General features: G+C 42.8%; 2 protein-coding genes across 2 annotated transcripts; both read right to left on the bottom strand.

Annotated features, from left to right (window-relative positions):
* Positions 1 to 414: 414 nt before the first annotated feature.
* Positions 415 to 3,918, bottom strand: LOC146557533 (uncharacterized). Its single transcript, XM_085246086.1, has one exon. The coding sequence runs from the start codon at positions 3,543 to 3,545 to the stop codon at positions 1,440 to 1,442; it is 2,106 nt and encodes a 701-aa protein (XP_085102212.1). The 5' UTR covers positions 3,546 to 3,918; the 3' UTR covers positions 415 to 1,439.
* A 4,077-nt stretch (positions 3,919 to 7,995) lies between these two features.
* Positions 7,996 to 11,231, bottom strand: LOC146557532 (uncharacterized). The gene has a single exon (XM_085246085.1). It carries the CDS (start codon positions 10,201 to 10,203, stop codon positions 7,996 to 7,998), a length of 2,208 nt encoding a protein of 735 aa, XP_085102211.1. The 5' UTR covers positions 10,204 to 11,231.
* Positions 11,232 to 21,845: the final 10,614 nt, after the last annotated feature.

Genomic DNA, 21,845 nt, shown 5'->3' with positions numbered 1-21,845 from the left:
TTGCTACACATGTGCATTCTCTTATTATATTCATCATAAAGGTGTCTACAAATGACCTTTAACCTCACAGGAAAAGGTTGTCCCATTTAAAAATAGACACTTTAAAATGAAAATGCACCAAAAGTAAAGACATCTCTCTCCTTTCAACTTAGACAGCTGTTTGTATCCATCCTAACGTCACTGCGATCTTGTTACATCGGTAGCCATCAGTTGGCAAAAAATGTAGCTGTGTCTGTTTTACAGGCAAGTGCATGATTTGAGCTAATGAAGGATATAAAAAAAAACAACAACAGCAATAGAATAATATTAAACACAAAGTGAACCCGTCTTCCTTCATTAAATAGGTTCTTTTAGATGTTAAGGAGGAATTGACTTAACCAGGCTGGCGGAGAATGAAGACAACCGGACACCTGCTGCAGATGGGGAATCAGTGAACTTTTATTGAGACAGAGACAACCTCTCAACACAGCTCACATCAGGAGATTCCTAATATTTGCTGTGAGGATGGGTATATATTCTCTAAAACTTACAGGAGGGGGTTGTGAGGAAAGTGCTGCATTAGCAGAAAAACAACTCCATAAAAGGAAAGCGGCCTTGGGTGTTCTAGTCTCTTCGCTTGCAGATATCTTTCGCCTGCAGGATGAGGCGATCGCTTCTTATCGCTCTCAAGGCCAAAGTCGTGAGCACATTTTTATTACACAGTTGCACAGTAACTTTAAAGCTGAACAATATTTAAAGCTGAATAATGTTTGATCAGATTATATTTTCTTCAAATCCCCCTTTTGACCCATCTTAAATGGGTCAACACACAAAAATAAGTAACATTCAAAGGAACACAGAGACGTGTCGAAGCCTGGCTCGAAAAACTCCTCGGGTCTTATCATTTGTCTTTATCTGTCATTGCAGATGAGGAGAAAAGAGTCCAGGCACCACCCTGCCCAGGGGTCGGCTGCAAGCAGTCTCGGTTCCCGACGAAAGCAGTAACAGCTGTCCTGCACACACGGATACAACGAGTTAGTGCAACCAGGGTAGTGACACAAAATTAACAGTTCCTGTAACCCAGCAACCAAAAAACATAAGTAATGATAAAAATGTGGAGAGTACAGAGTATACTATAATAATGAGAGATATAAACGTGAAAATGTGAAAGAATAAATCAACCGTAAAATAAACTCAGAACGGTAACTGCTAAGGACATTCAAAAGTGAATATGGTAAAACGTGAGGAAGGGGTGTGGAATAAAACAATTCATATCCAGTGGTGGGAGTACACATTCGCTCAGGCTTAAGTCCGGAGACCCTGAGAACATCGCTTAACCCTCACAACCCCACCAGACACAGTTCAACCAGATATATCCTTCAAGAGGAAGTGGGTGAGGGAAACAATTAATAACAAGCCTAATACAAAACACCACAGAGAAACAATCATTCTAGAAGAATTTAAACAAGAGAAAGACGATAATGTTCGTCACCCTCACGATCAGAGTTTTCATCATCCGTTGGCGAGGAGGTGGGAAGTTGACTAGCCAATAAAGGCATCTGCCGGGCGAGATCCTTATCCTCAGGAGTGAGAGCTGTAACAATCAGTCTCTGGATGAGGGATCGAATGCATGGAATACAACAGCAACCGCAGGTGACTAGGATAGCAACAAAAACTGAGATGGAAACTAGGATGGAAGCTACAAGGGCCTTATATTTGCCAAACATGTTAAGCCAAGAGTCCCACATGGCAGTATCAACGCCCGAGTGTTCCTTCATTTTAACAGTAAGAGCTGTGAGACCAGTAATAGCTTTAGTGAGGGAACCATCAGGAGCTGTGTTATTGGGGATATAGGTACAGCACTCCTGACCAAAAAGGCTGCAGACTCCGCCTTTTTCTGCGAGGAGGAAATCCGTTGCGACCCTGTTTTGGAAAGCCATTAGGGAAGTGGCAGATAACTGTGCATGCACAGCTTCAAAACCATCTCGAGTGTAATTAGCCAACAGTTGCACATTAAAGTGAATGTAGTTAATTCTGTCTACATTCGCATTTATTTCAACCATCCAAAGTATCGAGGCCCATCCTGCTTTAACCTGGTCTCGCAGTTTATATTCATCGGGGACCCCACGGGGTATACCTACAGCATCAATATAGGTTGGATTATGAGCTGAACCTGGGATTAGAGAACGTTTAGAGCGGCGTTCAGAGGAGGATGGGAGGCCAACTTCGTGTACTTTTATAGAGAGATCTACTGGAGTGACTAAAACAGGTAAAATAAGAGTTATGAGAGCGCAAAGACCTGACGCATCCCGAGGGAAACCATCATATAACTTGTTATTGCCACACCACCACCACAAATCAGCCCTAGCCGTAGGTCGGAAGTTTGGTTTCATAACCGTCATCTCAGTGCACCAAGAAGAGTTCAAGCTACCTAGTTTTACTGCATTGCCAGTCAGGTTAATACAAGTGAAATTGTTCACAGCTACATCTGAAGAAAAGAAAGGTGGTTTATTAGAGACCGAGCGTTGAGTTTTAGGAAAGTGGTTTTCCAGATATGAGCAATGACCTCGTTTTGTATTGTTCATAAGGTGCAGGAGGCATGCACTATTGACTGGCGCCGGTACAACTCGTAAAGTGGGGCGGGCTCCCATACATACTATGCAGTCGGAAGCCGTCTTGTCAGCAGCTTGTTCAGCTAGTAGTAACCAGTTGTTTGTTGCTCCAGAAATACCGGTTAGAATTTGGAAGAGGTCATCTTTAGACATTTTATTTGTGTCTACAATGCGTATTCGGCCGTTTCTCCCCCCGTTTGTATATGTCACCGGAGGGCCATTAAAGGTGGGGTTATCATCTTTAACTACAGAGCTTGGAGCTGCACCAACGCTAGGGCATATTTCCATTTGCCAATACAGGGCGGTGCGATCAGTCCAAGGGGCAAGTATAAATTGTTGACAGGAGGTCAAGGCCAGATCCTTTAGGGTAAAAATTAAGCCTGAAAGATCCGGTTTTTTTGCTATTCTGAGCATATTTTGGTTTCTCCAGTGCAAAGCCTGACCCTTAGAGTGCTTGGACCAATCGAGGTCCGTTTCTGACACTAAACTGGACCACTTCCACTGATGCCAACCTCCCAGGGTTATATACCACACTGAGGAGGAGAGATGTACTGCAAGGTTAAAAAGATCCCCCCCTTGGTCTTTGGTGACGGGAGTGACTGGGAAGCTAGCGAAATCTATTTCGACTACCCAACTTTTATTGTTGGGGACACAGAGAGTAATCATTCTAGTCGTACTTGGGGTGCAGGAGGTAACCGTGTGTCGTTTTTTTCTAAATGGATCGGGCGTGGGCAGAACTGGAGAGGAAGTGGTGGGCAAGACCCTAGGGGCTACATTTGTCAGATTGGGACTGTCAGAAGGGGGCGAAGCTTTTGAACTTGAAGGTGTCAGAAGTGTCGGGGGCCCTTCACAGATCAGGATTATGCCAATGGGAATGAGACCCAGGGCCAGGAAGCAAACAAAGACGCAACATCTTTGCCTGCCTGTCATTTCAGGGGGAAAGGGCCAAGACATGTTTACTTAGCTTGGATGTCGTCTAATAGAGGATGATGGGGCACAGAAAGGTGGTCCAGTTCCCCCCACCTCGCCAAGGGCGTGTTCTAGGAGTTAAAGAGCAACAAAAAGTATCAGTGACACAACTTTAAATGAGCTTTCAGCGGTTAAAACTATTGCAATGTAAAATGTAAATCTTAAAAACTCAAGCCAATATAAAAGCAAAGTCATAAAAGATGTTAAAAATAAAAAAATGTTTAGTTCAGTATGAAGAACACCCCCTTTTGTAACCAGCCGGCTTGTAGGTTGAGCTTTGGCTCCCTCAAGTGGTTGGTGATGCTGTTGCAGCTCCTTCTGACAGGTCCTTCTGCACCTCTCTCAAGGTTCTTCCTGGTTCGGTGGCAGCAGCGCACTGTGTGTAATGAAACCAGGTGTCACCTTTTCCTTCGAGCCTGACAGCGTGGGAGGTCCGCTCTGTTATGCGGTAAGGGCCTGTCCAGCGAGGCTCAGCCCACTTTCTCTTTGTGACTTTCAGGAGGACGTAGTCCATTCCAGGTGTAGCCGCCTCTTTCAGCTCTTGCTGGTTTCTTTCAGCGACCTGTGAGGAATACTGGGCAACAAAACTGCGGAGCATGTTATAATATGTCCTCGGATCGAGGTCTGAATCAGCTTCATCCGACATTAACAGGCGAGAGGAGGGGCCAGGAAAAGGCCTGCCATGCTCCAACTCAAATGGAGTGTAACCAGAGGTTTGATTTACTGAGCATCTTATGGACATTAATGCAAGAGGCAATGCCTTAACCCAATCTAATTTGGTCTGTGCACAGATTTTAGCCAATTTAGTTTTTAGAGTTTGATTCATCCTTTCCACTTTCCCCTGGGACTGGGGGTGGTAAACTGAGCCAAACTTATGTTTCAAACCTAATGCGGCTTCAACCCTCTGCAGATCGTGGTTCCTGAAATGTGAACCATTGTCCGACCTTATGACCTCGGGAAACCCATGCTGTGGTATATAATGATTAATCAGACACTTCACCACAGTTCTACTGTTTTCACTTGCTGTCGGCCAGGCTTCTGGCCAACCTGAAAATGCATCCACAGCCACCAGCAGGTACCTGTAACCACCCACTCTGTCCACCATGTCTGTGTAATCAATGATTATTTCTTTCCCTGGGCAAAGTGGGATGGGGAAGTACCCTGCTATTGGCTTGAAGGCGGGCTTGATTCCAAATTGGTTGCACTCCTTACAGGTTTTAACCATGTATTTTGTCATGTCTTTTAGATAAGGGTGCCACCAGACGGCTAAGTTTCTCATCATTTGTGCAGGTCCCACATGCCCCACTCCATGTGCCTCTTCCATTGCTGTCTGTCTGACCCCTGGCGGTAGAATGGGCCTTCCATCTGGGCCACGCCAGACATCTGTGTTTGTGGCCCCTCTTGTTACCCATAATGATTTTTCCTGGGGGCTGGCTTTGTCCTGTAACTCTCTGATTGTGGCTAGGCCTAGTTGTATGGGTGATCTTTCTGGAGGGGGTGTGGCTTCCGGGTCCATTACCATAATCAGGGAGGGTAAGTAACCAGCTGTCTGCTTAGCTACTAAGTCGGCCTGTTTGTTACCTAATGCCACTAAATCCAATCCGGCACTGTGTCCTTTGCATTTTACCACTGCCACCTTAACAGGTAACAACAGTGCTTCCGCTAATTCCCTCATTTCCATCTCATGTTTAATAGGCTTTCCGCTGGCTGTCAAAAAACCAGCTCTTAGCCACTGCTTGAGCTCCACATGCACTGCTCCCACAGCATAAGCTGAATCACTGTATATATTCACTTTCTGTCCCTTTCCCATCCTTAAGGCTTCAATCACCGCTCTCAGTTCAGCTCTCTGTGCAGACTGTTGTCCTGTCAACTGCTCTGCCTTCACTGTTTTCCATCTCATGTCTGTCTGTTCCACTATTGCCCATGCAGCCTTCAACATTCCACTTTCAGTTCTGAAACAACATCCATCTGTGAACCAATCTTTTTCTGCATCCATTAGAGGTTCTGCCTGCAGATCTGGCCTGATTTTCTCCTGTACCTGCACAACCTCATCACACATATGTGGTTGCCCTGATCCCATGTGATCAGCCATGTTTATGCCTTCATGTGAGTAGGTGATGTGTGGTGCTTCCAAAATGGTACTGAGGCGTCTCTGCCTGAGTGAAGTGAGTGTGAAGGCCTGTGAGGAGACGTAGGCCACCACACTGTGTGATGTCAAAATTTTTAGTGGGTGGTTCATCACTATGTGTGCTGTTTTCTGAATGATTTTTGCAAGTCCAGAAACGTGTTGTGTGCACGGTGGGTGGCGTTTTTCAGTGTTGTCAAGCATTACGCTTACATATGTCAACACTTTTCTCTCTCCCCCTTTTTTCTGGAACAGGATACCATTGATATGGGTTCCAGTTCCAGAAACATCAAGATGAAAAGGCAAAGCATAATCTGGCACAGCAAGGTCAGAGGCGACAGAAAGCTGTTGTTTTAACTTTATAAACGCCCGTTCTGTTTCTGTAGTCCATGAGAGGGGAGCAGAGAGGTTTCTCATGCCTTGTTCATTTACCAAAGCGCGCAAAGGGGAAGTAAGGCCAACATAGTCTGGGACATAGGTCCTGCTGTAACCAGTCAGGCCCAAAAATGACAACATGTCTTTTACAGTTAGAGGTTTTGGATGGTGCAAAATGGAGTTCCTGTGTTCTGGGGACAAGGAAATACCGGACTGTGAGACCATGCGGCCTAGAAAAGAAACCTGTTTTCTTGCAATCTGTAGTTTGGTTTTGCTCACTTTAAAACCTGTGTTGGCCAGGTGTTGAAGTACCACTCTGGTGGCCTCCAAACAGATGTCAGCCGTGGGGGCAGACAGCAAAAGGTCATCCACATATTGTATTAACATACAGTCAGATGGTAGTGGGCTGGTTTGTAAAAGTTCTTTCAAACACTGATTAAACAGTCCTGGGGAGAGGGCAAATCCCTGTGGTAAGCGAGTGTAACGCCATTGTCGGCCTCTAAATGTAAATGAGAAAATGTCACGCAGTGACTCACGAAGTGGGAGGCAGAAAAAGGCATTAGCCAAGTCAATGCAGGTGAACCAGGCATGAGATGGTGGGAGGTTGGTCAAGGCAACATAAGGATTAGGCACAGGCAAAGTAGGAGTGCCAAGTAAGGCATTAATCCTTCTCAAATCATGTGCCATTCTGAACTTCCCCGTGCCTTTTTTCTCAACGGGTAGGATGGGCGTGTTCCACTTAGAGCAGGAGGGCTCCAGGACACCGGCAGTGACCAAACCAGAAATTGTTTCTGCAATCCCAGCCTCAGCCTCCGGTCTGTGTGGGTACTGAGGCTGCCACAAAGGGGTAGCAGATGACAGTTGAAAAGAGACTGGCTCCACATCAACTAAACCTACATCTGTGGGTCCAAGGGACCACAAACAATCTGGAAGAGAGTCGAGTAAAGGCGCAGCATCACAGTGGTCTGTGTGTTCTCTGCCATGTGACCCGCTGACCACTCCATGTTGCAGTGTTGAGGAATTAAAGCAATCATTTAAAATTTGGTATGTCTTGGTAGATGGAGAAAACAAAACCTGTGGGAGTTTTGTAGGTGTCCAGTCAGTGGCCGCAAGGGAACGTTTAACCATTCCACCCAGCTCCTTAGCCTGGTGTCCAGGATGTAAGGCCAGTGACACATGGGGAGCTGCCTCATCAGACATCATGTACCACTGTAATTGATCTGTTGTAAAAGTAACCGCTGCTGCCACTCCCTCCGGTGCCGCAAAAATGCACGACATGTTCAGAGACCAAGCCCGCCCCTCACACTGCTCCTGGAACATGTGCTGGTACCAGGTGGTGTCATGCCTGTCATAAAACAGTGTAACATGAGGTGGGTCAGGGGGAGGGACATAAGGATGTAGGAGTGAGAGCCACGGCCGCCATTGCTGAAAAGCAGTCCAAACTCCTGGTTCAGCAGGTGTTTCAACTTCCAATAATGCCCAGTAGATGTCAGCAGAGTCCGCTAAACAGGAGGAGGGTTGCAGCAGAAACTGACCACCTCCCTCTGGCCCATTAGAACAGGGAAGCACAACCCCAGTAGGGAGAGTTACAGTTAGGCCTTGTGAAGAGCAGAGTATTGTGGCTCCTAATTTAATCAACAAGTCTCTTCCCAGTAAATTCACAGGCGCCTGTTTTGAACAAACATAGCTGTGTAACAAAGTCTGATCTCCAACCGTTGTGGGGAGGGGCACGGTGTAAGGCAGAGTTTTAGGTTCCCCAGATATGCCCACCACTGTAATCACTGTGTCAGTAAGTCTTTCACGAGCAACATCCTTAATGGTGGAGTACGTAGCTCCAGTGTCCACTAAAAAGCTGCTTCTTCTTCTATCTACAGTTATGGACAGCATAGGGTCCGCCGTTGTCCCTTCACCGTCCTGGGCAGTCTGTGGGGTGTCCTATAGCTGGGGACCACCCTCGTAGTACTCCCACCCCATCACAGGCATCTGTGGGGCCGGGGGCACTTCAACTAAAGCACCACGAGGTCCACCTCTGTGGCCAGGATGCTGATAGGGCCCACCACGGGCTCCCCTGCCTCTTCCAGCAGCCGGGTTCAAAGGGCACGCTTTAGCCCAGTGTCCAGGTTGTCCACACCGGAAACAAACATACATCTGGCCTCCCCTACCACCTCCCATCTGACCTCTTCCCCTGAAACCACCTCTGTTTCCTCCAAATGGGGAACCTCTCTGCCCATAAGGGGCCGGGGAGTGATAAGCACCATACTGGGGGGGCTGTGGATCAGCTGGCCACGGGTTCGGATACAAATCAGGGGCAACTGGACCAGGAGGGGGAGCCGCAGCGGCCACAAGCTGCTTTTTAGGCTTGTCACCTTTTCCACCCAGGTCGTTTTTAGCTTTCTGCAGCTGAACCTTCAACAGTTGCAACTGTAAATCTTCGACGCTCTCTGCTTTATCATCAGACTTAATCTGCACTTTGTTAAGATTAAAAATCAAATGTTTCTTCCAGATTGCAAAGTCACAGTCCTGCAAATCAGGATTATCCTCCATTTTCTGGCTTACTGACTCCGGAATGCCCCTCAGCACCGCCCTTCTAAACCACATGCTCTGTGAACAAGTCCTACTGGGGTGATGACCTGTATGGTTCACCCAGTCTTCAACAGCCTGATTTAGATAATGGGTGGGATTTTGCTTTCCCTCCCATTTAAATTTCTGTAAGGTGCCTTGATTTTTGGGTGGGAATTGTTTGCGCAGGGCCGGTCCAATAAACCTCAAGGCCTGCATTAGTGGCACCTCGTTCTCATGCGTGGTAGTACCCGCATTTTGTTCCAGATCCGCTGCCTGAGATCGGGATGTGCACCTAGTTATAATAGCTCTAAAATCTCCCAGTGCGAGGTCCTGTCCAGCTGTGTATTTATCCAAACCAGCCAACCAGGCATTCCCTCCCTCCATTATGTCAGGGAGTTTGTCCACTAGGGCCTGGACATCTCCGAATGAATAAGGTTGATACACTGGTCTACGTTGCGCTTTAGTCTGGACCAGGGGAAACATGCCTGGAGGCTGAGGCACAGGGCCCTTAGATCTAGTCTGATATCCTAAACTGTGAGGGGTAGAGGGGGGTGTATTGTTAAGGTCACTGAGTTCATCATCAGTATCCTCAGTTTCTTCCCCGCCTGGTGGGGTAGCAGTGTCAGCAAAAGCGTGGGCTAAACTCATCTGTGTTTCCGGATCCTGACGGCCCACCAAAGACATGGTAACTGTGACATTTGGTGAAGTGCCAGGCTCAGTTTTTGCAGTAGCGGTCAGATCTCCTTTAACAGCGACAGGAGTGCTGGCAAAGGGGTTGGACCGGGAAAGAGGGGCTGACGCAACACGATTATTCACCTGGACCACTGACCTATGTTCATTTAAGCAGCTGCGTAATGCTGCTTCTAGATCAGTTAATTGTTGTTCAGTGGGTTCCTGTCTGTTCATTCGAACCGCAAATGGTGCGCTCGCAAATGGGTCAGTTAGGCCCTCAGATCCGGTTCCAAAACAATGGGACATGGAAGAGGGGGCTCTACTACTAGCTGAGGATGTCGCCGACAGAGAGGAGCTTCCTGGGCAAAAATGCTTGGTATCTATGGGAGTTGGAGCTACGGGCGGTTCTTCTCCAATAGTCATTATTCCACCAGAGATATTAAGTACCGGATATATGCCTGCTGAGGGAGGAGTTGAGGCAGAATAGGGAGGTGGCTGAGACCTATTTTTCTTCATGTGTGGTTTTGCAGTTTCCCATAAACACACCCAGTGATTAAATTTAGCTTTGCGGCCTGCGTGCTTATCTGCTTCCTTTCTGTGTCTCACCCCGCTTATCACACCTGCACCTGCTGCTGCTGAGTTGGCTTCTTCCTCTTTCTCTTTTGCCTGCATAGCCTTATTCTGCCAAATTATTCCCCAATTACCACTACTCCCCTCGTCCTTTCCCTTTTCTTTCATTAACCTTTCAGCTGTTTTCCTCAATGACTCTTTCTGCTTTTTTGCTTCTTTAGGCTGGTGTGTGGAGTTGATGACTGTCTCAACACATGTTAATTGTTCTCCCAATGTGCTAAGAATAACACCGGGACCCCAACCATCATCATTAGTTTCTCGATCTAATTCTCCATCCATTTTACTGTCAATGGAGGAGTGTTCTTTTATTGATTTTAAAGGAGAATTTGGGCCAGCTGGGTTTCTGCCTCTGTTAGGCACTAACAGCTGGGGCGCTGCTTTAAAGGTGAGTCAGCACTGAAATATCCCTTCAGGTGTTACCAAGCTTCTACCAAACCGGAGTCTGGCGGGTAACCTTGCCTAGAGCTTCCTGATAGGGGTGCTAGTTGGTTGTCACCTTGTTCACACGTCTCATTCACACTTCATACATTACCTGCAGTCACTCATTACCCTCCTTATGTATGTAATAAATGTGTAAAAAAATTCTATGTGTGGTGTATTATTTTAACCAAAAGAGGAACCTAGTTCCTTTAATTGTGTAATCTGTGAACAACGGAGAACCAAACTGTCCTGCCCAGTGTTCCACAGCAAGCATTCAGCGTGTATTTATGTGTGTCCAATATCAAACAGAACATCAAAACATTTAAAACACTAAAATCATCGGGGTTTTAAGAAGAGATCCGTTTTCTCCTATTGATCAAAGGGACCCCTCCTTTGGACTCCAACCAGTACTTCTCCTTTTTAAGTTTTAGAGGATCTTTTCTAATAAAGTCCTCTGGGCCTTCCTAACCCTTCTGTAGTTTAGAGAATATTACTAAAAAATATTCTCAAGGCCTTTAACCTTTTAATTTGTTTAGAAAGGCGTTACTAATAAACCCTTTCAAGGTCCCAGACCTGCACTGAGGTATTTATCCGACACCGGAGAGCAACCCGTCGGCTGCAACCGTGGTCAGACCTCAGTTCACTCTTATCTTTATTCACTTATTCACTTATTTCTTATTCACTTATCTCTTATTCACTTGTCTGATTCTCAACAAGCCTTAAGTAAGCCAGACAATTTTGGTTATGAATTACTAGGAGTTTGGACACTAAGTATTTTTATAATGTTCAATATAGCAGAAATAAAAGGTCTGCTTACCTTGTTTTTGTGTGCACACAGCTTTTGTCCAAACTCCGTTCACTCAGACCACTGCCGATGTCCTCCCATCCGTTCCAGTTGCCCTGGAGCGGACCCTGTTCGTGACGCCAATTGAAGGATATAAAAAAAAACAACAACAGCAATAGAATAATATTAAACACAAAGTGAACCCGTCTTCCTTCATTAAATAGGTTCTTTTAGATGTTAAGGAGGAATTGACTTAACCAGGCTGGCGGAGAATGAAGACAACCGGACACCTGCTGCAGATGGGGAATCAGTGAACTTTTATTGAGACAGAGACAACCTCTCAACACAGCTCACATCAGGAGATTCCTAATATTTGCTGTGAGGATGGGTATATATTCTCTAAAACTTACAGGAGGGGGTTGTGAGGAAAGTGCTGCATTAGCAGAAAAACAACTCCATAAAAGGAAAGCGGCCTTGGGTGTTCTAGTCTCTTCGCTTGCAGATATCTTTCGCCTGCAGGATGAGGCGATCGCTTCTTATCGCTCTCAAGGCCAAAGTCGTGAGCACATTTTTATTACACAGTTGCACAGTAACTTTAAAGCTGAACAATATTTAAAGCTGAATAATGTTTGATCAGATTATATTTTCTTCACTAACCAAGCCGAGAAGGCGGCAGTCCCCCCACCCCCCGATGTTTGAGCATGCGCATTGTGGATAAATCCTTAGCCTTCCACTGGTAGGAGACCAGTGTGCGAAGCAGGCTACCACTTGCTTTGCTTTTACAGGTCTGAGATCAGTTATCACACAGCTAGCATTAGCAAGTAAAAAAGCTTCGGTGATTTAGCATCCTAAGAGTTTCCTCTCGCTAACCACCTTGGTCAACATGTGTGATGTAGAGAAGATGGAGTGTGAAGAAGTTGTTAATAACTCAGTACCCGAGCAAGGAAAGCTGTGACCATGATGGAGAGGGGACCGCAGCTTTAATAAAACAGGCAAGTTGACCCAGGTGCTGGCTCACCAGCACTTTCAGATTAGCATCTACGAGAATGTTTGAATGTACTATGTTTAATCAGCTGCTTTACTAATGCTCCACCATCGATTTCTTTAATCCCCTCATAGATATTAACAATTAACCATGTCACACACTACTCAAGCCTTTTCATTTAGCTAATTTTTCTTTTTTGTCATGAATAAATTGTAATACATTGTACTTTTTTAAAAGGACATAAAATATAATATAATGTATTTAAAATGAACTCGACCTTAAACATATGCAACATTAATATTAATCAGTTTAACATTAAATTGACATTTTTCTGCAGAATATTTTTTTACTTTTTAAAATGTATGCACATTTTTCCAGTTTGTGTACTGGGGGTTTTCCTGGAGTTGTACCACTCTCTTTCCTGAAGGAATGGTTTGAAAAGTTTCTCCACCACTTGTCATTGCCAGCTAATATTGCGGAATTTTTGTTACTATGTTAGATATTTATTTAACTATAGAAGTAGTAATATTTTACAATTCTTCAGCCAGGAAGGAGTCCAGAAAGGTGAAGGCGTCCATATGAGAGTGCAGACAGGCAGCACAAATGGTATGTTTTAATCTGATCCAGTTTATCTTGTTAAATTGCTAATTAGTGAAGGAAGATTTTTTTTGTTTGTATTTTAAGTAATATTTACATCCACAGACCTGATGTTTAAAAGGACTATATGTTAATGATTTCTGCAGTACCTTAATATTTGCCATTGACTTCTGCTGCAGATTTGGTAGAACATGAGAAGCTAGACTTCATTACACTTTATCAGTGGCTTAAAAGCTAAATCAATTTTTTACAACCTGACAATACAAACACTCATGTAAACCTTACCTGCCAATGAAATGTTCATTTATTTGAAAATTTGTGCTTCCAAGTCTTAAGACGTTTCGCAAACGCAAAAACATTTGTAGAGCACATATTACAGCAGGAGAGTATATCAAAAAACCTGCCATGTTATGATGTAAGCTTGAAAATAATGTGAATCTAAACATTTAAAAATATAATTCATAGCAAATAACATGTAAGGATAACAATTTAGGGGTAAAAAAAAAAGCTGCCACGTATAGTTTAGCAATCAAAACTAAGTTTGTCATACAATTTTTCCAAAAGGACAGAGGTGAGTTGTGATCTGTCAGAACAGTGTTCAGGTGTCATTCAGGCAGTTCCAGTTACTCCTCACACAGCTGTGTCTGTTTTCAAAAAAGCTAGCAAAGCATACATCCAAACACACTGAAATTAGTTAAACACTATAGCTTATTAAAATAGTAAAAAGTCAAAATATCAAATTTTGGAAGTAAGGATACGTTTAAACTGAAAAATATGTTTCCAAAAAATATGGCAGAAAACCTTTTCCTCAAATAAACACTTAAAATCATTGCATTGTTTACTTACCAAACAGCAATATGATGGCAAAAAATCTGTTGTTCTATGCAATGAGAGACTTTTGATACATTGTGGCCATTCTAAAGTTTCTAAGAAGCTTTCAAATGTTTTGCAAGAACTACACGAGTAGTATCTAAAACGCAATCAGGCAGGCAAAATCTATCAGAACAATCAAAAGATCAATCTCTTCCTCACAGAGAGACAGAAAAAGCAACTTAATCAGAGCCACAGAACTTGCTAAATAAAGAACTCGAATCACCAAAACACTACTGTTCAACAGCGACCTCCAAACCACTTCACAGGAGGCGAAACAAAGCTTAATGCTTGGTTGTGGACTACACAACCTATCATTTGACAGTGAAAGTCTTATATACTCATAAATCCAAGTTTGAGATTAGTGGCAACAGAAGGGCGTATGTAAGAGGACACAGGAGAGAAAATGATACCTCAAACTAGCTGTGAAACATGGCAGTGGGGATAATGGGGTCTGAGGTTGTGTGGCCGTGAACACCTGCAACAAATCAGCTGCACCCTCAGCAAGGAGAAGCAATGCTCTGTTCTTCAGAGGCATGCTTCTCTGTGGAGAAGGATTCGCAGATTATGACCTCAAGCACACACGCTGCATGCCTTTTATGTGAAATCTCGCTCAAACTATCAAATTTTTTTCATAAAGACATGAAGGAATGGTTACTGTGCAACTGATAATGTGAGGACATTGTGTGTTTTCTAAGCTATGTTTGACAGTCTAGCGCCGTGATCGTAGGCTTTCATCTGATTTAATTCATGCAGTTTCAATGTGTATGCTATGCAATTAGGAATGTGACTAATTAGAGATCTTCACCAGAGGCCATGAACGGGCAATAGCTGCTTTGCCGTATAAACACCATGGAAAGTGTTGCCGTTTCTATTTTGAACATAAGTAGGTACATAAACATAGAAAACTCTACTTAGAAAAGACATTACTGGTTGCAAAGATAAAGATTTTATAGGCTGGTGGAGGCCAAGAGCAGAATTACAGACAGCCACATTTCTACCGCTCCGTGCTTGTATCGCCTGTGACAGCAATGATTCATCTCATGTTTACACTATTCATTCAGTATTGTGCATTTCCACAATCTGTCAAGCTGTTGACATTCACAAACCATTTCATGAGTTAGAAAAAAACACACAAAAATGTTCTCAGACTCCAGCTCTGTTTGGGCTAAATAATTGATGTGTGTTTGCAGCTTATTGTAACACCAAGACAATGCCTTAGCTATTTAGTTAAGGGGGAGAAATCCATTCAAGTGTTTGCTTTATTTGTCCTTTTAACAAGTTTAATGTGTTTGCCTAATGTCCTCGGCTTTCTCTCAAAAAGCCAGAGCGACATACACTCTGGAGGAGTTCTGTTAGCAGTTAATGGAAGATTAACTCCATGGACAAACATATTCAGATGAGTTACTGTAATGCTGCTGGTTCCAATGCATGTGCAGTGACCCGCTGGCCCGGAAAATCCTTCTGCCACAGTAATCTTCTTTTCCAATCCAATCTCTATGGAGCTTAATATCAGCATGAGATAACAGATTTAGGCTGGAAGTGCTAGGGGGATTTTTTTTAAAATGATGAATAGAAAATATTAATAATACTATCACGCTACAGTGGGAAAAAGAAAGACCCAAGAGTCTAAAAGCTAGGCAGAAAAACCGAAACATTTAAGAGCATTACCTTTTATTCTTTACTATTCTACTATACATTAAGGGATGTGACATATGAATGTGTTGAATAAGCAGACTCGTAATGTACTGTAAGACATGCCCTTTCTAAATCAGTACTGGGAGCACGATTTAGCCGTATTATACTGTTATATTACCGTAATCACAATACTCAAAATAGGAGCTTTGCAGTGTAATACTGTAAGCTATTTGGTTGACATTATGCTGCTTTTATGGGGCTCCTACTGCAACCTCCACAAACACTTCATTACAGTAAAGTCTAACTGTATTTACTCACCCATGAACCTTGACTTTGATTTTCCCAAACTATGACAAGACATCAGCTTTGTTACAACTCTCTGCACCACATAGCAAGCTAATAGGAATTCTGTTGTATTCACTGTTTCAACAAAGGCCCTAAAGATGAACACCAGACAGAGCTGAGTATATGCTACAGGAGCCTCAGTCATGCTAGCCTGTTGCTAGCCAAACCTTAACATTATTCTTGGTAACACACAGGAGGTTACGCCACATATCCACAACAATCAGTCTGATGAAAAATATGTATATATTTACTGTCACAACACAAGTGAATACATTTCCAAAACAATTTGTGTTATAGTAAAAATACAGTTGAATACTGTATTTTTACAGCAATTTGTCATAGTGAGCTCTACCATACATGATGTAGTTGCTTAAAACAAGGTCTTTATTCAGTCTTTCACAAATAATTTATTGATTTAAAAGCTATTTTTAAGGGGATTCCCCTTAGCCTCCAATGTCTGTTCTTAAGTTTGTGTTTCCTGGACTACACCCAAGTAACAATCGTTATGGAAATTATTACAGCCGTGTCATTATGATTCCCAAGAAACAAGGGGAGGAGCAATGCTTCCGTGATCATAAAACAGCTCAGAAGCAAAGAATTAGTTCTAACTGTACAGCACTTACTCCTCAGTTACTCCTCAGCTCCTCAGCAGGACGATAAGTATTCTGCAATTCAATTAACTCAGCCTGAGATCAGTTTCGATTTTATGTAACTCAGGGGAACAACATCACTGCCTCAGAGTGCTGAAAGTTTTTCTGTGTTCCACCAAGCTGCTCCAATTAAGGTTAATGGCACGGTTGTGTAACGATGCAGCAACAACAAGGCCCTTTTCAAACGCCGTCGCTGTTGTGTCTGGGCTTTGGCAGAACGCAGGCACCTCCCAGTGGAGCCAGTAGGCTATAAAGGTGCCTCAATGAGCCGGTCCCCAGGCGCAGCATAGTGCACATGGGTACCCTTGGGTGTTCTGGCAGCAGAGTTTTGTGGCAGAGCACCAAAGAAAATAGACAGACAACAGATGGCCTCTGTTGTCTTTCACCAAGCCACGAGGCTTCTGCTGGCTGTGGGGTAACAAAACCCACTGAGCTACCGAGACACAGAGAAGCCTGCAATTCAATCAGGTGGAAATGTGAGTCATATAGAGCTTGATATAGCCGTACTTCTTGTATCTGTATTCTTTTTTCCTCAGGATTTTAGAGCTTTATTGACAACTTAACTTAAAGCAGTATTGGATTTTATTTAATGGTATGTCACTTACTGAATTCAAACAAAAAATCATGGGGATATTTTGTGAAGGTATAAAATCTACATAGGCAGTCTACATGAACAAACTTTAAAAAACTAATTATGCCCTTTTTTGTTTTTAGAATTTAATGAAGCACATTAAATATAATAGCTTTCAACACTAGATGGTGCTCACATTTAAGTTTCACATGATTTTCTGCACTTGGCAATTAAAATGAGACACTGCATTGAAGCATTGTTAGAAGTTTAGAGTAGGAAAAGTATAACTGCTGTACCAATTTAATGTAATGACTGCTAAAAGTTCATTCCCAGCTAAAACTAGGCTTTTCCACATTATGTGCATTGTCTGTTCCTTCTGAAGAAAGATTAAAAATGAATTACATTTTATGTGATTATATAATATTAATAACAAATAAAAAATGTAATCAGCAGTATTCAAAGTTAAGGAATTAAAAAGGAAACCGAAAGTTAATATTTATTAAGAGTTTCAATTTAAAATGTTGAATGTTGCTAAATTTGAGTGGAGGATTCTTTCATCTTTTCTTATTAAAATTAAAAAATGTATCTAATGCAGATGGCCCCGCCCCTCCCTGAGCCTGGTTCTGCTGGAGGTTTCTTCCTGTTAAAAGGGAGTTTTTCCTTCCCACTGTCGCCAACGTGCTTGCTCATAGGGGGTCATATGATTGTTGGGGTTTTTTTTCGTCTGTATGTATTATTGTAGGGTCTACCTTACAATATAAAGCGCCTTGAGGCAAATGTTGTTGTGATTTGGTGCTATATAAATAAAATTGCACTGAATTGAATTAAATGCTAATAAACCGTGAGCTATCGTTTGGTTGCTTTCGTAGTAGAAACCATAATGGCATCATTCTCTCAATTAACTCTTCAGAAGCTATTTAGTATCAGCCAGAAAAGCACAAAAGCCTCCTATGCTTTGAGTGTGTCAGGACTCGCAAGTAGTTGCGGGAAATAGGAAAGCATCATTCCAGCTAAGTGTTTGGAATATTTTTATGCAAGTTTGCTTGTATTTGACATGTCCCCCCTAAAATGTTTGTTTTTATCGAACATTGCCCCAATTATCTGGTCAGTAAACAGCATAATCAGTGCCTTGAGATGACAGAGTAAATTGGAAAGTGGTCTTGCATGCTGTCTTTGCCTTTCACACTCTTTCGTCAATACCCAATTATCCTCTCTGTTGCTTTTCCTACTGATAGCGCATGACTTAAAATAGGCTTCTTTTTTTGCAGGATTGTTTTCTAATTGCAACAATCCAGAGTGACTTGATGCATTGATCAACCATTAATGGCTCTGAACAGTGGATAGACGCACGCATAAACACTTCACTTCTTGCACGTGTGCTGCAAAAAGATATTTCTTTGGCCCATTTGTCATTTTGCTCAAAAATGACTTAAAGTGCCAGTGGACTCTTCCACCAGTCCTGACATCTGTGGCTGACTGTAGGTATCATTGGCTTTTATGTGTGCCTCAGCTCTAAATCTCATAAGTAATTATTAGACAATACATCCTCGAGGGATGCCAAGCACGAATGAATTGGTTTTGCAAGGTCTGATGTCTGGGATAATTACTTTCATATTTGTGAAGGACACTGTGGGTTAGAGGTTATGTGATGCAATGATGTATATTTTGCAAGAAAAACATGTCAGTTATCAGCATATCATCAATATAAATGTCCAGGTAGAAAGCAGCTTTTGCAGTACAGGGTGAATATGGTACTTTGTGCTTTAAAGCATTTTTCTGTCCCTCAGAAATCAGTTTTTCACAGAGTGACAAATGAGGGAGACATGAAATAACATTCTATTTTTGTCTCTGCAACCTTTAGTGGAGCAACTTGCGCTGCTAAATATCAACAGAGAATCACGAAGCAGTTTCAGTCCATGTGGGCTGACTTGTGGCCCCCAAAAGCTTTAAATCATCTGGCTCAATGAATCAGAGTCTTGACTGAGCCAAATTGCCTGACTGCGCCCTGTGGGAGAGATAATTGGGTGAAACAGGTTGTTTTTGTGCCTTGCTGAGGTACAAGAGAAGCAGCAGAAAGGAGAAAACAACACGGACTTCTGATTTTTTATAAAATCTCTGAAGCGTGCAGTGTCTAGTTTTTGTTCAGGATGAATTTAGTGGGGTTTTTTTTTTGTCTTTTCAAAAGATAGAAAACTGTAACGCCCTACAAGATTGGCGAGAAATACTTTTTTTGGGGATGGTTTGCAAAGATAATATGTGGTATACATGTTAAAAAAACTGAAAGGAATGGATAGAAGGATGTTTACACTAGCTGTAAAGGGTGAATTGATTGGTGCGCAGCTTTCATTTTAAGAGAGAGCAAAATAACGTTTTCCCTCCTTACATCTGTATAATAATACTAATAATACTACTACGAATAATAATAATGGATTGCATTTATATAGTGATTTTCGGGGCCTTCAAAGCGCTTTACAATTCCACTATTCATTCACACACTGGTGGAGGCAGCTACAGCTGCCATATCGCGCCATCTGCCCCTCTGGCCATACTAGTAATAATAATAAGGAGAAGTAGAAGAATAGGGTAGGTTACCATTGTTTTTATGCATTGGTTTGCATGCTGGTAGCACGATTAGCACTGCTACTAACCACTAACCAAGGAGGTCCAGAGTTTGAATACTCTTTGTTTCTCCAGCAGTTCTAAGCTGTAGGTGCGACTCTGTGTGTGAATAGTTGAGACCTGGAACTGAGAACCTAAGGTTTGATAAGAGGAAGAAAATAGATGGATGAAAGTATCAAAGCAGGAACATATTAGCACATTTTAAAAATTAAAGGTGGCACCTGGGTACAGTAGTTATGATAAGGAGTTGGAGAAGCACATCTTGGCTTATTATGGGGGTCTCGGTAAACGAGAGGGTGTAGAGAGGAATCAGCTGTGCACGACTACAGGAAAGGAGATGAGCGCTTAAATGAAATCTTGAAGGTGAAACAAGATTGAAAGTAGGATGAGAGATGGCTTCCCCTGATCTCTGATAAAAAAACAAAAACCCAAACAACCAGAATAAAAAGCCCAAATTCAAGGAAGTAGTTGTCTATTGCAATGAGACAGTGTATACAGGTGCCTGTGAAGTTCATTTTATGAGTGATAATGTGTCATTTAGGTACTGAATTTGCTTAATTTTTTGCATAATAGTTGCCAGCTGATGTATGAGCATTGTATATTCATATATATTTATTGGTAATACAAGAGTATGTACATTTGAAATAGTAGTTTTTGGTATTAAAGTGAGAAGCAGTGAGTACAGCTGTGGAAGCTGTTTATATTACATTTCTTTTTTGGAGACCTCCTTTAATTTATATGTAGTGCACTGCTATCTAACTAGCAAGCTGCACTATGAATACGCACCATAGTTTGGTAAGTATTTAGTAGTATTCAAGTAATGGGCCCTTTTTGAGCTAATTATCAAACCTAGTAAGAAAAGAAGAGTCATACTACGACCCGGCCGATTATTTTTGCTGCGTTTTAAATTCACACCGTGCGATGAAAGAGTTGTAAACAGATCAAACAAAAGCACCAACTCACAAGTGCCCGCTGACAATCAGACACAATGAATGCGAGACAGCTCTGTGGAGTTGTGATGTAATTAGACTTGTTAATTGGAAAGGAGCATTTCGCCACCTGCGGCAGGAAAAGTGTGAAGATTGTGGTCATCTCTGAAGAAATAGTCCTGCTAATTGTTTTGGTTTCCAGGCAGCCATGGCGGAGGAGGAATGTGACAATTTGAAGTTGCTCTCAAGTTACACCTAAAACTGCTAAAACCTGCCGGCATTAAGGGACATCGTGAGCAATTTGCTGGGTTTATTGTCACAGGAATGGCAATTTCATTCACATTACATCCAGATAAAAAGCCACTTGAACATCACTGCAAGAATAAGATAAGATAAGATAGAACTTCGGGTGGGTTCCTCTGGGAAATTCGATTTCCAAAAAAGCACAGCACCGACAGAAGTTACAGAGTTACAGAATATTATATATATACACACACACACACACACACACACATATACATATATATATATATATATATATATATATATATATATATATATATATATATATATATATATATATATATATATATATATATATATATATATATATATATATATATATATATATTGGTCGGTACCGACCAATAACCTGCCTCAGTACTACATGGAAGCTCCTGTCAGGCATCATATCGGCTAAGATGAACAGGCACATGGGTCAATACATGAGCGGGACACAGAAAGGAATTGGCAAGAATACCAGAGGCGCAAAACACCAGCTACTGGTAGACAGAACAATCAGCCGAGACTGCAAGACCAGACTGACCAACCTGTGCACTGCCTGGATTGATTACAAGAAGGCCTATGACTCAATGCCCCACAGCTGGATACTGGAATGCCTAGAATTGTACAAGATCAATGGGACCCTAAGAGCCTTCATCAGGAACTCAATGGGGATGTGGCGTACAACACTAGAGGCCAACTCCAAGCCCATAGCACAAGTTACCATCAAGTGCGGGATCTACCAAGGAGATGCTCTGTCCCCACTGCTGTTCTGCATAGGCCTGAACCCCCTCAGTGAGATCATTAACAAGACTGGCTACGGATACCGACTACGGAACGGAGCAGTTGTCAGCCACCTCCTGTACATGGATGACATCAAGCTGTATGCCAAGAGTGAACGAGACATCGATTCACTGATCCACACTACCAGGCTATACAGCAATGACATTGGAATGTCGTTCGGACTGGAGAAGTGTAGTCGGATGGTAACAAAGAGAGGGAAGGTAGTCAGAACTGAGGGGATTGAACTACCAGAAGGCAACATTGCAGACATAGAGGACAGTTACAAGTACCTGGGGATCCCGCAGGCAAATGGGAACCATGAAGAGGCCGCTAGAAAGGCTGCAACCACCAAGTACCTGCAGAGGGTCAGGCAAGTCCTGAGGAGTCAGCTGAATGGTAAGAACAAGATCCGGGCCATCAACACGTACGCCCTGCCCGTGATCAGGTA

This window comes from Mchenga conophoros, linkage group LG15 (assembly GCF_057382185.1).
Source record: "Mchenga conophoros isolate Kocher_MC1m ecotype Shallow Benthic linkage group LG15, M_conophoros_male_GT1.1, whole genome shotgun sequence".
Taxonomy (NCBI): Eukaryota; Metazoa; Chordata; class Actinopteri; order Cichliformes; family Cichlidae; genus Mchenga; species Mchenga conophoros.
The sequence above is the reverse complement of the archived record's forward strand: the minus strand, read 5'-3'. Positions and strand labels throughout refer to the sequence as shown.